Source organism: Petaurus breviceps, unplaced genomic scaffold (assembly GCF_028583685.1).
Source record: "Petaurus breviceps papuanus isolate PSGF00001 unplaced genomic scaffold, PetGlider_PUasm1.0 90594, whole genome shotgun sequence".
Lineage (NCBI taxonomy): Eukaryota > Metazoa > Chordata > Mammalia > Diprotodontia > Petauridae > Petaurus > Petaurus breviceps.
In genome coordinates this window covers 3,723,705-3,742,064 of record NW_027187281.1, presented here as the reverse complement: position 1 = coordinate 3,742,064, position 18,360 = coordinate 3,723,705, and the positions used below count along the sequence as shown (strand labels likewise).

General features: G+C 34.2%; 1 protein-coding gene across 1 annotated transcript in view; it reads left to right on the top strand.

The window, feature by feature from the left end:
* The window catches only part of RB1 (RB transcriptional corepressor 1), a 186,098-nt gene extending 169,586 nt beyond the window's left edge, over positions 1 to 16,512 (top strand). Inside the window, exons 24-27 of the mRNA XM_069063662.1 lie at positions 1,064 to 1,094; positions 10,960 to 11,102; positions 11,927 to 11,976; positions 14,558 to 16,512. Of these exons, the coding sequence (XP_068919763.1) occupies positions 1,064 to 1,094; positions 10,960 to 11,102; positions 11,927 to 11,976; positions 14,558 to 14,631 (298 nt within the window). The 3' untranslated portion in view covers positions 14,632 to 16,512. The remainder of the gene's footprint in view (positions 1 to 1,063; positions 1,095 to 10,959; positions 11,103 to 11,926; positions 11,977 to 14,557) is intronic.
* Positions 16,513 to 18,360: the final 1,848 nt, after the last annotated feature.

Genomic DNA, 18,360 nt, shown 5'->3' with positions numbered 1-18,360 from the left:
GTTATTCTTTCCTCTCCCAACACTCCCTCACTGAGCTTTCCCTGATAAGAAAGATTTTGTAAAAAAAAAAATTTTCATTAAAGCCAACCACATTGACCCTACCCAACACTATATGTAATACTCTATTAGGTTAACAGTTTTCCAAGAATTAAAATGCAATAAAATTCTTTGAATTCTAAAGCTATGTGGAACATAATATAGCCCTTCTTTAACAATTTATCTCATGAGAATGTAGTGCCTTAAATTTGTCATTGTTATCATAAACCATTTTACTCTGAAACTGAAAAGTATTGTTTGAGAAAGATATGATAAAAGTACCAGATACCTTTTACCATATATTAGTTTTTATTATAGTTACAATACCTGCTAGAAAGGGCCAAGTTTATCTCTTAGGGCAAAAAGCTACATTAGGTTTGACTTGATTTTTTATATGATAGAGACATAGATAATTTATTAGAAGAAATTCTGTTTGTTCATTTGACTCTTTGCTTATATAAAATTTAGTAGTCTACTTCCATCATGAGATATTTCTTTTTAGTGATAGCTTAGGATTTCATAACAAGTCAGCTAGTTAGTGTAGTGGATAGAATGTTAGCCCTTGGATTCAGGAAAATACCTAAATGCAAATTTTGCCTCAGAATCTTACTAGCAATGTGACCATGGGCAAGTCTATTAGTTTCTGAGTCTGTTTCCTCATCTATAAATTTAAATAAATAGGCTGTGAGGATCAAGTGAAATTATATATGTATATGTATACATATACAAAGTGATATATAAATTTTTAAGCCCTATATGTTAGCTATTATTATTATTATTATTATGTTTTTATAAACTAGTAGCTCAGAGTAAATGCCATTAAAAATCTAAGGCATCATCATAATATGGGAGAAAATTAGGTACCTCTATTGCTTTTATTCATAATAAGAATAGCTTTTCATTAATGTAGGAGGTAATGAAATCTTCAATTTAATAAACTTAATCTTTAGAACAATATTTTCATCTTAAACTATAATTTTGTATATGTTTTCAAGCTAATTAGTCTGTTTTATTTTTATCTTAACAGAATCTTAGTTTCAATTGGTGAATCATTTGGCGTAAGTATTTTATTTGCATGCAATTGTAGTTTTCTTTCAAAATGACAAATTAAGATTCCTCAATTACACATACTACATAGAATTTGAAAGTTTCCTGTAGCCTAAGCTAAAAAAAAATTCCAAAAAGTTTGCTGTACTGTTTTGAATATATAAATAATTTATAGTAATCTTACATTTGTGGTTCAAGTTCCCTGAGACTTTGATGTCTCAAATTTCACTAATATAACAAAATATCCAGTTCCCGTAGCACCACCTTTATTTTATTTCTAAAATTTTTTTTCTCCCCAACAAGAACAGAGCTCTGTACTTAAAAAAAAAAAACTGCAACATATATAGTTGAGTAAAACACATTCTTGCATTGGCCATATCCATGAAACATATATCTTGATCTGAAGCATGAGTCCATCATATCTCTGTCAAGAGATGGATAATTTCATCATGGGTCCTTTGGAATCATGTTAATCAGAGTTCTTGACTATTTTGGAATTTTTTTTGGTCTCTTAACAATGTTGTTAATGTATAAATTACTCTCCTGTTTCTACTTACTTCTCTATGTATCAGTTTATAACAGTCTTCCTAGGTTTCTTGGAAACTGTCCCCTTCATCATTTCTTATAGCACAGTGGCATTCCATTATATTCATAGACCATTATTTGTTCAGACATTCTCCAATTGATATCATGTTTTAACTACTTTTACATTTCTCCCCCTTGCTATTTAAGCTTCTGCAGAGTTTTTTCAGTCATCTAATACATTCTAGTTCTTACCAAGTTCCTGAATCTTAGTTTCTGCACTTGTTACTCTTCATCTTTCCCTATCCCTTCTAGAACATTTAACTGATAAAAGAATAAAAATAAAGCAAAACTAGTCCCAGCCTTTATCCAGAGTATGAATGTAGTCTAGACTATCCCAGACTAATGGTCATCTAGACCTCTAGTGAGAGAAACCCTACAATCCTGATAGTAGCATATTTCATTTTTGTATAATTTCTAATTGATAATAAGTTTTCCTTCTGTTTCCCTCTAACTGCCACCCACTGGTCCTTGTCCTGTCTTCTGGAGCCTAGTAAAATAAATTCAGTTACCCTTCTATATGACATCCCTTCAATAGCTGAAAATAGTTATTGTGTCTGCTCTGAGTTTTTTTCTCTAGGTAAGCTATCAATAGTTCCTCAAACCAATTCTTCTTAGTCTCAAACTTGTCAGTGTCCTTTTTGAAATGTGATGTACAGAACTGGACACAATACTCCAGATGTGATGTCACTAGGCCAGAGTACAGTGAGATTATCACCTCCTTTGTTCTGGACACCATGCTTCTGCTGATGTGACCTAAGTTCATATTATCTTTTTTGTCCACTATATTACACTGTGAACATATTTAATTTGCAATTATTAGAACTATAGACATTTTTCACATGAAATGACTAATATCCAGTTTCTCCATCTCTAATCTAATCCAACAGTCAGTCAGTAAGCACTTATTAAATGTATGTTATTAACCAGGGATACAAAAACAAAAATTAAACCATTTTTGCCCTCACAGAGTTTACAGTCTTTCATAGAGAAAAAATGCTATGTACAAAAGACATACAAAATAAGTAAAAAATAATTTTGGCTAGCAGTTGGGGGAACCAGGAGAGATCTTCTGTAGGAAATGGTATTTGAGCTGAACTTTGAAGAAAACTAAAGTCTTTAAGAAGCAGAGGTAAATAGAAAATGTGGACCAGGATGAGGAAATAGCCTGTGCAAAGGCATGGTAGCAGGAGATGCAAGTTCCTAGGAGGAATGACAAGGAGGGGCAGTTTGAATGGAAGGGAAGTCATATATAATAAGCTTGAAAAAGTAGGTTGTAACCATTGTGAAGGGCTCTAGATACCAGGGCAGCTAGGTGGCCCAGTGGATGGAGCCCTAGGCCTAGAGTCAGGGAGACTAATCTCCTTGAGTTCAAATCTGGCCTCAGATAATTAGTAGCTGGGTGACACTGGGCAAATCACTTCACCCTGTCTGCTTCATCTGTAAAATGAGCTGGAGAAGGAAATGGCAGACCATTCCAATATCTGCCCCTACCCCCAACCCCCAACCCCTCCCAATAACAAAAAAAAACCTAAATGGAGTTACAGAAAGTCAGACAAGATTGATCAATAACAAGTAGATTCCAGACATGCGTTTGCATTTGATTCTAGAGGTTAAGAGAGGGTTACCAATTTATTGAGTAGAGGAGTGATATAGTGAAGTTTGTGCTTCAGAAATATCACTTTGGAAGCTATATGGAGGACATAGTAGAGGAAGGATATATGAGGCAGGAAAACCAATTAGGAGACTCTTGCAAATAGTCCAGGTGAAAGATAATGAAATCCTGACCTAGAGTAGTGTTTTATGAACTGAGAGAAGAGGACAGATGTGAGAGATGTTATAAAGGTATAAGGCTTAGCAACTGTGATAGGGATGTTTGGTATGAATTTAGTAAGGAGTAAGGGATGTCTCTGAGGTTGAAAAATTGGTTGTCTGGAAGGATGGTGGTGCCATTTCCATATAGAGATATATGTTTGGAGGAATGGTAGGTTAAGGAAGAAAATGATTCTGTTTTGGACATGTTGAATTTGAGGTATATATACAAAATCTGCTTTGAAATACTTAATAGGCTATTGGTGATGTGAAACTTGAGCTCAAGAGAGAGTCTAGGGATAGATATACAAGAAAACCAGGAATTTTACAAGATGAAAATGAGGGGGGCATCCATTGCCAGGAGAAAGCCTATACAAAGGTATGGAGGAGGAAGAGCAAATGCTGAGTTCAGGGAAAAGCAGGTCAATTCAGCTGGAAAGTATAATGTATAAAGGAGAACGATGTGAAAGGGGTCTGGAAAGGTAGGCTGGAGCAAGTATGTGAACAGCTTTAAATGCCAAACTTTTTAGAAATTTAATGTAATTTTAATCCTAGAGGAAAAAGGAAATCACTAAATATTCTTAAGCAAGGGAGTAAGATGGTTAGACTTGTGCTGTCCTATACGTGTACATTTGGGTTTTTTTTTCAAACCAAGTATAAGACTATGCATTTTATGTATTATTATTGTATTTGTTAAATTTTTTCTTTTTAGCTTCATTTTTTTATTATTATTTTAGCCTATTTAGATCTTTGGGTCTCCCAGTTCTGTCATCTATCATATTAGTTATCCTTCCCTGATACATCATTCCCATTTTGTCATATTTATTCATTTTTATTTATAATAATAAATATCCATTTATGTTCATAAATATATTCATATTTATCATGCTTGACCCATTCTCCATCCACATGTGTCACATCCATTCCGTTGAAAAAGCCACTGTACTACTTCAAAGTCTCTTCACTTCTTCTTGCCTGGATTTTGCAATGGCCCTCTAATTGATTTTCAGTTGGTTAGGGGCAGCTAGATGGTACAATGAATGGAGAGCTAAACCTGGAGTCAGGGAGACCTGAGTTTGATATCCGGTCTTGGACATTTTGTGGTTGTGTGACCTTGGACAAATCATTTAACCTCTCTCTGCTTCATTTATATTCCTCACCTCCAAGAGTTGTTGTGAGGATCAACTGAGATAACAAAACACTTTCCCAACCTTAAAATCCTATATAAATGCTAGTTATTATTGTTGTTTTGTTATATTTCCATGCTTCTAATCTTTCCCTGCTTACATATCCTCAGTGGTTCTTTGTGTCCTCTGGGATAAAATAAAAAATCCTCAGAAGGGCATTGAAAGCCTTCTACAATTGACTCCAGTCTAACTTAATAGTCCTATTTCCTATTACTTCTTTTCTTGTACTTTTTATTATAATAAAACTGGCCTGCTAAATACCTCTATTACATTCCATCTTCTGTACCTTTGCATAGGCTGTCTATCCTACCCACCTTAGGTGTTGCCTCCCTTACAGGACCTTTCCTGATTAAGTTGTTATTAGTTCTCTTTAAAGCATTTTGTATTGCTTTGTATATATTTTGCATTTACTCATCACTTTACATATTATGTCTCCTTGGTAGAAGGTGAGTTTCTGAAGGTCAGGAACTATTCTGTTATTATCTTTGTTTCCTTGGTATCTAGTACAGAGCATTGCATATATTAGGTATTTAATAGTTGTTTATCAAATTGAATTGTTGAATCCATAAATTTATTAAGCATTCTGTATGGTTCTACCCAAGTCATTATTAAAAATGTTGAAAAGAAGTGGATCAAGGATAGATCCCTGCTACACTACTACAGAATTCCCTCCACGGTTACATGGATTCATTAGTCAACATGCTTTGGTTCCAATTTGTCAATCAGTTCTAAAACTACCAAAGTATATGCTGTCCTTCTTGTTCACAGTGATATTGGAGAGACTTTATTAAATATGCCTTCCTAAAGTGTAGGTATATTATGTCTATAACATTCCCTCAATAGTCAAATAATCCTGTCAAAAAAAGGAAACATACGGGGCAGCTAGGTGGTGCAATGAGTAGAGCACCAGCCCTGGAGTCAGGAGGACCTGAGTTCAAATGTGGACTCAGACACTTAACACTTACTCGCTATGTGACCTTGGACAAGTCACTTAACCCCAATTGCCCTGCCTTCCCCCCTGTAAAAAAAAAAAAAGGAAACGTGATTATTCTTTTTTCTTTATTAATTTGTTTGTTTATTCTAGTTTACAAGATTCAGTTCCACAATCCCTTGAGTTTCAAATTTTCTCCCCCTCTCCTCCCTCCCCCTCCCCTACCATGTCAGCATACAATCAAGTATAGGATCTGTGAATACTTTCACATTAGACATTAGGTTATAAAGAAGGATTGTATCGGATGGAATGAAAAATAGGAAAGAGGAAACAAAACCAAACAAGAAAAAGAGAGCAGGTAGTTTGCTTCAATCTGCATTCAAACTCTGTTCTTTCTAGTTCTTTCTCTGAATGTAGACATCTCTTTCCATCGTGAGTCTTTTGGAGTTGTCTTATAACCTTGCTTTGCTGAGAAGAGTCCAGTCTTATCAAAGTTGGTCATCACATATACATTGTGTCTATAATTATGTACAGATTTTTCCTGGTTCTGCTTTTCTCACTCAGCATTAGTTTTTGTAAGTCTCTCCAGGTAAATATGAAGTCTGTCTGCTCCTCATTTCTTATAGCATAATAGTATTCCATTACACTCATATACCACAACTTGTTTAGCCATTCCCTAGTTGATGGGCATCCCTTAATTTCCAATTCTTTGCCACCACAAAAAGAGCTCTTATAAATATTTTTGTACATATGGGTCTTCCTCCCACTTCTATGATCTCTTTGGGATACAACCCTAGAAATAGTATTGCTGGGTCAAAAGGTATGCAATTATTTATAGCCCTTTGGGGATAGTTCCAGATTGCTTTCCAGAATGGTTGAATTAGTTCACAACTCCACCAATAATGCATTAGTGTTCCAATTTTTCCACATCCTCTCCAGCATTTGTCATTTTACTGTTTTGGTATCTTAGCCAATCTGACTTGTGAGATGTGGTACCTCAGAGTTGTTTTGATTTGCATTTCTCTAATCAGTAGTGATTTAGAGCATTTTTTCATATGCTTATAGATATCTTTAATTTCTTCCTCTGAAAACTGCCTGTTCATATCCTTTGACCATTTATTAATTGGGGAATGACTTGTATTCTTGTAGATTTGACTCAGTTCTCTATTTATTTTAGAAATCAGGCCTTTATCAGATGATTATTCTTAATAAACTTCTTCTGGCTCCTGGTGATCATTTCTCTCTAAGTACTCACAAATTGTCCCTTTAATATGATCCATTCTAAAATGTATTTTTACCAGGATTGGAAACAGACTTATCAGTCTATATTCTAAAGTATTGACTTTCTTTGCTTTTTTAAAAATTATGATAGTATTCACCTACTTCCAATATTGTGATACCACATTTCTTTCTTTCACCCCATTTTTTCAAAAATATCAAGGTAGTTCAACAATTACATCTACTTATAATATCCTAAAATGTAGTTCATATGACTCTGTTGAATATCTTGAAAGTTTCTGGGTGCATTTTACCACCTCCCCCATAGTGGTTTTTCAGTTCTCTGTTGATCACTTTTTTTTTTCTATTTTTCCCATCATGAAGCAAAAAAGGAGTTGAGTAGCTCTGCCTATCAGGAGGAGGAAATGGGATGAGGTCAATGGCTAGAATATAGTTTGTAGGAAGGAAAGAGTTTTTACTAAGGGATCAGTGGGGATTATCTCCAGAATTTTGTTCTTGAGAGACCTCTACGCCTCTTAGGTTAATTTTCTTTTTAGAATCTCAGTCTATAGCATACTATTTCCTGTCTCTGAACTCTTTGAAGTCTGCATTCCTAAGGCACAGGATACTAGTCAGACTATTCCTGGCACATATGTTATCATATGTTATAAGCTTGAAGAATTCTGGTCATTTCCTAACAGGGTCCCTTGAGTTTTCACTTCACCAAGCAGTTCTCCATTGTTGATCAGAATCAGGTTCAAAATAAAATTTCCCATTGTTGTTTTCTCTACTTTTTGAAGAATAAAATTACTTTTGAGGCAAGTTAAGAGTTTATCAGATAGTCTGCATTTAACAGATATCTGAATAGTTGAAATAGATAGGGCAAATCAGGGAAAAGAGATAAAAGGAACAGTTGCCTATGACCGCTATCACTATAGTGATAGGGAGATAACTGGACTATCTTTGTTGCTGTTCAGTTGTTTCAGACGACATAAAACACTTAGTAATCTTCCTGCCATGACAAACCCAGAAACTATTTAAACACAGTCACAGAACACGTTTCACACAAATAAAGACAGATCTAAACAATTAGAGAAATATTCATTGCTCATGAGTAGACTGAGCCAACATAATAAAAATGACAATTCTACCTAAATTAATTTACTTATTCAGTACCATACCAGTTAGAATACCAAAGAATTACTTTATAGAACTATAAAAAATAACAAAAGTTATCTGCAAGAACTAAAGGTCAAAAATATCAGAAAAGTTGAAATACTACAAATAGCATCATCACCTTTTACCATACTTTATTGGAGAAATAGGATATTTAATAATAACTATTCTAATGCTGCTACAATTTTACAACAATTCATGTGCCAGATTTCAAACTATAAGTGGTAATCATCAAAACAGTCTGGTACTGACCAGAAAATAAGAGTGCTAGATCAGTGGAATAGATTAGGTATACAATACATAGTAGTAAATGACCATAGTAATATAGTGTTTGATAAATGCAAAGATCTGAGCTTTGGGGGCAAGAACTTCTCATTTGACAAAAATTACTAGGAAAACTAGAAAGCAATGGGACAGAAAGTAGGTATAGATCAACACCTCACACTTTGTACCAAGGTCAAAATGTTTACATGATATAGACATAAAAGGTGACATCCTAAGCAAATTAGAGGAGCATAGAAAATTTTTACTTGTCAGATCTATGAATAAGGTAAGAGTATATTATGACCAAACAAGATAGAGACTGATGGGAGGTAAGATGAATAATTTTGATTACATGAAATTAGATAATTTTTTTTCACAAACAAAATCAGTGCAGCCAAAATGAGAAGGAATGCAGTAAACTGGGGGAACATTTTGGGAATGGAGTCAAATTTATAAAAATAAGATCTATTCCCCCAATTGATGAATGGTCAAAAGATCATTTTTCATAAGAAAAAAATCAAGTTACCAATATAATATATAATATAACATTATACTATAATATTTATAATAATATAATAAACCAATAATAGTCACCAAAAATGCTCTATATTACTACTAACTAGAGAAATGCACTTTAAAACAGCTCTGAGAGACCTCTCACACCTATTAGATTGGCTAATATGACAAAAATTGGAGGGGATGTGGAAAAGCAGAGATGCTAATGTACTGTTGGTAGAATTGTGAACTGGTTCAACCCTGGAGAGCAATTTGGAATTTCATCCAAAGGGCTACAAAGCTATATACTACTAACTAGGTCTGTATCCCAAAGAGATCAGAGAAGAAGGCAAAAGACTTATTTGCACTTTAAAATATATTTATATCAGCTCTTTCTGTGGTGGCAAAGAATTGGAAATTGAGGGAATACTCATTAATTGGCAAATGGCTGAACAAGTTGTAGTTTGTGATCTTGATGGAATACTATTGTGTTCTAAGAAATGACAAGCAGGATGATTTCAGAAAAACTTGGAAAGACTTTAATGAACTGATGCAAAGTATAGTGAACAGAACTAGAAGAATACTGTATGTAGTAACAACAGTACTAGAACAGTGACCAACTATGAAAGACTTAGCTATTCTGATCAAAATAGTGATCCGAGACAATTCTGAAAGACTTGTGATAAAAAATGCTATCTAACTCCAGAGAAAGAACTGATGAACTCTGAGTTCAGATTGAAGCACATTTTTTCCACCTTCTTTATGTTTCTTGCTTTTTATTATTTTTGTTTTTCTTTTTTTTTTTTTTTTTGGTAACAATTAGTATGGAAAAATGTTTTTCCTGTCTTCATGTGTATAATTGTTATTATATTGCTTTTCTTCTCAATGGGTGAGGGAAGAGGAGGGACAGAATTTAGAAGTGAAAAAAAATTTTAAATGGATGTTAAAAATAAATAAAATTTAAAAGAATTTATGTATTTCAGGGCATAACACAGTGGTCCACCGTCTAGTAAGTCTACAATACTTTTATAACAACCAAATTCAAGAAAAAACCTCTGCCTTAGGCAGATTGTTCAATTATTAATGATCTGATGGGGTCTTAGCTAATAGTGTTATCACTGTGGCAGTGATCCCTGTGTTCAACATAAAAGGCATTTACCATGTGGAATTACTGAAATCTATGATGTTTGTTTGGGGTTTTTTTGGTCAAGTAATATAGACTCTTATTGGGAAGTAAAAAATGTTCTTTGAAGGCAGTGACCATTTATTTATCTTTATATTTACACCAGTCCACCTAGTGTTATATATAATAGGTGTTTAAAAGGTATTGATACAGACAGTAAATTCTGTTTGTGAGTAGAAAAATTCCGTGTCTTTGCCCAGATGTTTTTTTTTTCCTTTCTTCTTATATCTGTCTGAAACAGAACAGGATTTCCCCCCCACCCTCTGAAATCCCCAAACCTCCCTTCTCCAAACTTCTATATTTTTGTTGAGAGCATCACTATCTTTCCAGTCACCCAGGTTCCTAGGGTGAATCAGCTTTGACTATTCAGACTCCTTCAACTTTCGCACCTAGTCAATTAATTCTACCTCTGTAAGATTACTTACTTAATCACTAGTGTCAGAGAGGTCAAGAAGGATGAGGATTTCGAAGAGGCTCTCCTCTTAGTAAACATGGTTGATCAGATTGATCAAATAGCTATGATATTAATGACAATAAAGTCTATGACCTATAGTTAACTATGGACAGATATTTACAACTTCTTAAGCATAAGTCCATACTACACACCATCAGGTTAGGAGTACACTTTGTTTTTCAGGACACCCATGAGGAAAGATTCCAAGAAAATATGGAGCCAGAGAATCTCTGATTTAAAAATTTATGGAACTAAAAACTCATGGAACTATGAAGCAGAGCTTCATGGGAAATGATGGTATAAAGATGAGAAATAAAAGTAAGGGTAATGAGCTGCAGTTACATGTAAGATATGCCCTAACTTTGATAAGCTCTTCATGTTGATCAGTTGGCAAAATAATAGTAAATTATAGTATTTAGATACTTTCTGATTATTTTTTCAAGCAGAACAGTTGAAATTGTTCCATGTTTTGCTACAGGTATAACTTTGCTGCATTGAGAAGTGCTAAAAAAAAAGAGTCAGGATTCCTTTGATTTTAAATGTATAAACCATTTAGTAATTTTGTAATTTCTAGACTTCTGAGAAGTTTCAGAAAATAAACCAGATGGTGTGTAGCAGTGACCGTTTGCTCAAGAGAAGTGCTGAAGGAAGCAACCCTCCTAAACCACTTAAAAAACTACGCTTCGATATTGAAGGATCAGATGAAGCAGATGGAAGGTATGTGCTTTTCTGTTATGTTTACCCTGCTGCATTCTGAATGTCTGCTATAGAGGCTCAGAATCAAGAGAGCCTGCATTCTAGGCACTGCTTTTGGCTAGTTTTAAAGGCCCTTTACCTTTTCTGTGCCTCAGCTTCCTCATCTGTCTAATGGGAAAATAGCCCTAATCTTATTTCATAGGATTGTTATTGGATTAAATGGGATCACAGATGAAGGACCTTTGAAAAGTTGAAATATTACAAATAGCATTGTCACTTTTTACCATACTTCATTGGAGAAATAGGATAGTTAATAACTATTCTAATGCTGCTACAATTTTACAACAATTCATTATCATTAAATAATAAAGTCCTTTTAATCTTGAGAAAGCTGAATTAGTATTTTAATAAAAATTGCTTTAAAAATTGTGAAGTACTATAATTTGGGAAACATTTATATTTGATTCACTTTCATAAGCTTATAAAATTAATCAGTACACTAAAATAATAGGATCAAATAAATGGTTAAAATTACACATAATGGAATGTGATAGTACTGGGGCAAGAATAAGAAGTCCAGAGATTTGAGTCTTTGCCCTTGGCTTTCTCTGTGATCTTGGGCACATTACACTATCTCTGAATCTTCAGTTTCCTCAACTATAAAATAGCCATACAAATATTCCCAACACCATAGGGTTATTGTAAGGATCAAATGAGTTGATGTTTTTAAAACACTCTCTATAATCAGAAAGCACAATATAAATGTGAACTATTATAAATGTGCACACATATACGTGCAATAATATTACTCAAGCAAAATATTTCGCTTTTTTTTTTTCCTGAAGTAAACATCTCCCTGGGGACTCCAAATTTCAACAGAAACTCGCAGAAATGAGTAAGTATATGTAATTTCTTTGTAGATGCTAAAGAGATACAACTGTATGGTGATGTTAGAAATTGAGATGCAAATAGAGATTAGAAAACCTGGCATGTGGAAATACACACATAAAAAAGAAAAAGTAAAGGGTGCTTCAGCAGGTATCTATTAAGCACCTAATGTACTAGGTTCAGGGGATACAGAAATTTGGAAAAAGTGACACTTCACTTTTCCCCAAGGAGGTTACAATCTACTGTAATCAAGGAATATTTCACATGTACATGTGATAGTGGCAAAGGAGAGTTCCAAGCAGCCCAAGTTGTAAAAGGACCCTTCTCTTTATGAAAATATTCCCTATGAAATTTCTCATACAAGGGAATTCACCCTACTATACTTAAAATCATATCCAATTTATAAAAATTTTATTTTTATACAACTTTGCAGAATTGTATCTGTTGTGAACAACAGTGAGGTATACTGCTTGTAGGAGGAAAGCGATCATTATTCTCTATGCTTTTTTTTGATTAAATTTTTTTCCAATCAATGAAAATCCTTCCCTTTCTCTCCCATCTCCTCTTGTTTGAATGGATAAAAGCAAAACTCTAGCTACAAACATGTACAGTCAAGCAAAACAAATTGCTTCATTGGTTATGTGCCCAAAAATATGTCTCAAGTTGCACTCTGAATCTATCGCCTTTCTGTCAGGATGTGGGTAGCATGCTTTAGCACAAATCCTCTGAAATTTTATCGGTCATAGCATTGACCAGAGTTCCTACATCTTTCAGAGTATTTTGTCTTTGTAATATTGTTACTGTATAAATTGTTCTCCTGGTTTTGGTCACTTTATACTCCATCATTTCCTAGAAGTCATCCTTCATTTTTCTCAACTGTCCCCTTTTGTGCTTTTTCTAAAAGATTTTTTGTGCAGGAATTTTAACAAAGTACAGAATTGGTTAGCTACATCTTAATTCTGCGTGGCTCTGGTTAGGAAATAGACTTAAGATAACTATACTGACCCTAAGAGTGTTGCAAGATGTTTGGTGTTTATATATGTGTATGTAGTTGCATAAAACTAACATGTGGTCATCATTGTGTATAAGATATTTGGGTTTTTTTTGCTACATGTAAGCATTTTTAGATTAGTAATAGCAGGTATATAGATGGAAAAGTATTTAGAATTTAAAGATTTATTCCTCAGTTCCAACATTCATTCAGCAGTCATCTGTTGTCATATGAAAAGCAGTATGTGAAGCCCTTGGAAGAACAGACATTAAAATAATCCTTTAACTTTTAAAATTCATTTATCGTATAAATTACTTTTAAACTTCTTTACTATCTAAAATTTAACTATAAAACTATAGACTTTTAAAGATTCTGTATTGGAATGTATCGGTTTCAAAACTATTCTTTCCATTACTTGTTGTTTTTTAGTTGTTTTTCAGTCATATCTGACTCTTCATGACCCCACTTGAGATTTTCTTGGCAAAGATACAAGAACAGTTTGCAATTTTCTATTCCAGCTTATTTTACTCATGAAGAAACTTGAGGCAAACCAGGTTAAGTGATTTGCCTAGGGTCACACAGCTAGTAAGTGTCTGAAGCCAGATTTGAACTCAGAAAGATGAATCTTCCTGACTTTAGGCCTGGTACTCTATCCACTGTACCTACTAGCTACTCTCAAATAGTTCCTGGTTATTTTGTAAATAATAAAGATAAATATGAGACCATTTAATAAATATACAATTTACCAATATGTGATGGATTTTGGAGGTCACACTTATAGTTAAAAACAAAAAGTTCTCTGTGAAAGTCTGTATGTGTTCTGCAAGTAGAACTAAGTTGCTATAGTGAATTCATTTCCTGGTGACCCATTTAGAGACGAGTAACAAGCTTCTCTCTTTAGGACAGTGTCCAAAGCCTTTGTGCTCTGAGTCTAACTAAGCTTCTGAATAATTTTACCCCTAAAAGGCAGGCTTAACCCCTGAGGCTCAGAAACTCCTGTGTTTCTTCAGACTTTTCAAACCATATGAATCTAGAAAAAGGCTATCACAAGATACTGAGGCCCCAAGGAGAAAATGACCTCCACTAAACTGTGACTAATCCACTTGACTTACTTTTCCATAAGAGCCACAACAAACTAATCACTAAGCAGTTAATAAGAATTCTTAACTGAGACAATAGTATATTCTCAGTTCTAGCCCTGCCTCACTGTGTAATAAATACGTGGTGGTTATTTTTAAAGTCTATTTACTCCTTTATTTATTTCCTTAGAAATAGCTGTGGTATAGTGGTTAGAGCTCACTAAGTAAGGCTCAGAGTCAGGAAGAACGTGGGTTCAAAACCCACTTCTAACTCCTGTGACCTACATGGTCTTGGACAGGTCATTTAACTTGTATGGATTTCAAGCAACTTTCTAGGATTTATCCAAGAGTCTAGGGAGTTCTCAAATTTGTGTAACAGGTATTTATATAACAAAATCTTTAGGTTTTTGTATGTTGTTGGGTTGGGTCCAATAGGAATTCATAGTATATTAATCTGTATTCCCTATCAAACAGACTGACTGTTAACATTCTTGATGGTTTTTGTTGTTTTTGTTTAGCATCTACTCGTACAAGAATGCAAAAGCAGAAAATGAACGATAGCATGGATACCTCAAGCAAGGAGGAAAAATGAAAATCTTCTCAGGACCTTGCTCAGCACTGTGTACACCTCTTGTCTTCATTCATTGTCTTTCCTTTACTGAGTAGCACATTTTGTCTGCTTTCTATTTACTACCATATGTAGTATAAATATAGCTTTCAGCTTGGCGGGGGAGGGGGGAGCAGCATCTTTTAGGGGCATGCATTTTGTGTGAGACCCCTGAGTTACTTACAGTGTTGTCATAGTATGTACAGTGCTTTTGTACAAGATGTAGTGTCTTATGCAAATATTGCCACTTTAAAGTTGTGGCAGATTTTCAATTTCTAAAGTATAAAGAATATGTCCTTTGCAGACTGGGCATAAAGACAGTGCAGACATGCCCATCATTATCCTTCTGAATACTATGCCTTATGATGTAGCATGTGTATGATGTATGCCACTTTTATTAATTTATGTATTTTTTTAATTTAATGTGAGCACACTTGGGGAGATATTCCCACCTTCCAAATGCAAGTTGGTTGATTGCCCATACATTTTTGTTATCCTGTACTCTTCAGCCAAAATAGATATTGGAAATTAGAGAAGTTACTTGAAAAAAATACTGATTTTTCTATACATTAGATTTTATTCTACTCTTGGAATCTGATGCACTCACCATTTGTTTATTTTACGAATCTTGTAACATAAGTACAAGCAGAAAGCAAAGTATAAACTCCAGATGCTGCTGTGCTACTGATACAGGTTTCATATTTCAGTGCTAGGAAACATTTCTTCTTGCTTTTCTCCTCCATTGTACTCATGTTTGAAATCTGGTCACATGACAGCACTATTGGTTTTTATGTCAACCACATTACTGAATATATACAGTACCAGTCTAAGTACTTGAAAAGGGACATGTGTTGTACTGTGCTCCTAGTAGAATATAGTTAATATGCACTTTTCATCAGACTCTGGATCCTAAAGTGTAATACAGATGCTGACTTCACTGTTACCACAGGAAACTCTACCTTTATGTTTCTGAGAAATCTGCTTAAACAAAGGAACATATGGTAATTGTTCTTCCATCAAGTTTCAAATAAGGTTTAAGTATTCTCTAGAATGACTATTAAACTTCAGTAATGCTTTAGATTTTCATCTTTTAAGACAGATATTCTTTTTGTAAAGCAGCATAACCTAACACTCCCTTGCATTTTACAAAACATGCTTTCATCCTAAAATTACAGCTAAACAAATCTTGGGGGATAACCTTCTTGAGGGTTAGACATTCATGTATGGACGTGAACTTTATGCAGCTGCTCCAATTCAAAGCATCTACAGTTTGTGGGAAAAGTGCTTTTTGGGGCACCCAAAGGTGTATTTAAAATATGTTGTGTGGGTAACTTATTTAGAAAGAGGTTAATTAAAAATAGGTGATATTTAAAGTTAGCTTCATCTAGCTTTTGACAGAAATCACTTTTAGTCAGTATATACATATACATATACATATATGTGTATCCTGAGCCTTTTAAAAAAAATTCACTTACCCTGATTTGGAGCTGTTAGGAAATGAAATTTTGTTTCATGGTCAAATTTTAAACTTTTGTGTTATATTTGACCATTTTCCAGATATATTTACAAAAGCATTAGTATATACACAATTCCCTCATTTTTACATGGATTTCGTGAAGGCCACTTTACTTTGTAGGTCAAAGAATTAAATATACTTTTGCCATACTTACATTAGGATTAATGCTAAGGATTTAGGAACTTAAAAGATGCACATTGTAAAATTCCTAAATGAGCCAGCAAGTATCTCATTGGTGGCTGGATACTTTTTTTGTTCATATGGGTTAAAGAGTGTACATTTAAAAGTGTATGTTGCTATTTTCTATAATTACTAGCTCCTTTAAAAATAAAATAGCTATTGAGACTTCATAGTGTTTTTTTGAGTATTCCATAAATGTGTGTATATGTATATATGTAATATTCAGATAAAACAATAGAAGTATTTTTTATTATATGAGATGAATGAGAATTTCTAATTCTCATTCTAAAATGCTATCATTTAAGAACATGAAGGCACCTCATTTTTATAGACCCTAATCATAAAACTTAAATTGAAGATTTTTCATCTTGGGCCATTTCTAAGTTTTTTGTTATCTTGAACTCATGCAAGGAGAGATGTCTTATTGTATAATGTAAGTGGTATTGTCTTTCCTTTAAAAAAATTTTGCCTCTGAAATTAAGACATAAGAGCAGATAAAAGGGTAAAGAAGGGAAACTTTAATAAGCTTGAAGTCTGATATGTGGGTGGCAGAGGCAACTAGGTTATATACTTGATAGATCCCTGGACCTGGAGTCAGGAAAACCTGAGTTCAAATCCTGCCTCAGACACTTAGCAATTATATGATCCTGGACAAGTCATTCAACCTGTATTAGTTCCCTCAACTGTAAAATGGAGGTGATAATAATAGTGCCTACTTCCCAGAGCTGACATGAAGATAAAATGAGATAATATTTGTAAAGCATTTTGTAAACTTTAAAATATAAATGCTAGCTACTTTTATCACTGTCATTATTTTCATTGTCATTGTTTTTGATGGAACAACTTTTAATTGTGATGAAGATCAATCATAACATTATAATGCTATTTTTCACTTTTAACCCTAAGTCCCTCTGGGCTGGCCTTTTATGATACAAGGAAGCAAAATGGTCTCCCTGCCCTTTTAAAAGTCTAGCCTAGGGGCAGCCAGGTGGCTCAGTGAGTAAGAGCACTGGCCCCAGAGTCAGGATGACCTGGGATCAAATGTGGGCTCAGATACTCAGCACCACACCCAGAAATAACTGGCTGTGTAACCTTGAGCAAGTTACTTAACACCAACTGCTTAAAAAAAAAAAGTCTAGCCTAGCCTGCATAAAATAAGAGTTAATTTTATTTAACTCCTTGGTGTTAAAGTCCCTAAAAAATTTTAGGAGGACTTTCACCACTAAAATAATCCTAAATCAACGCTAGCATAAGCAGGAGGAGTTTGACACAAATTTAAGCACATAGAACAATACACAAAAGTCTTTTTAAGACAGTTGAGGAGTAAAATCAAGGACATTTCATAAAAGCCTTCTGTGCTTAAAATAAGACATGATGGCCTAGAGCAAAACAGATTCACTGAACAAAATGACAGACCTATTGTGACTGGTTCCTGTCATAGATCTGGAACATCTGAATTAAAATGGATAAGAGGTCACAAATCTCTTGAGTGCCGCACATCCCAGGACCTAAACTGATGAGGAGATTCACTTTGTACTGCCACCCACCATTCAGTGTTCTCCAGCACATCAAACTGTCCCTCTCCAATCAAAAGAATACCAAATTTTGGCCTTTCAGAGGTGTCTTCCGAGAGACTACCTCACTTTGGGGATGGGGTTGTTAAAAACTTCCTTTCTCTTTTATCCAAGTGCTCAAGATTATGGCCGGTAATAGGGACTGTCTCATTGCTTGGTACAATGCTCTTTTTCATTCACTCGGGTAAATTTAAGGGGCCTCTTTATCAAAATAAACTCCCTCTCATTATTGTTGTAAAAAGACAATTTCATCTCCCCAACATAACTGAAAAAGCCTCTCATAATAAATAAATTGATGATGTGTAATATATAAATTAGTTATTATATAATATAACAACATATAATAATAATTAAATAAAATAAAGCCCTTTGGTCCCCCAAACCATTTCTGGGAAGGAGCTGTCTGAACCATTCTTGAAGGAAAGAAAGTTGGGACCTTGAACT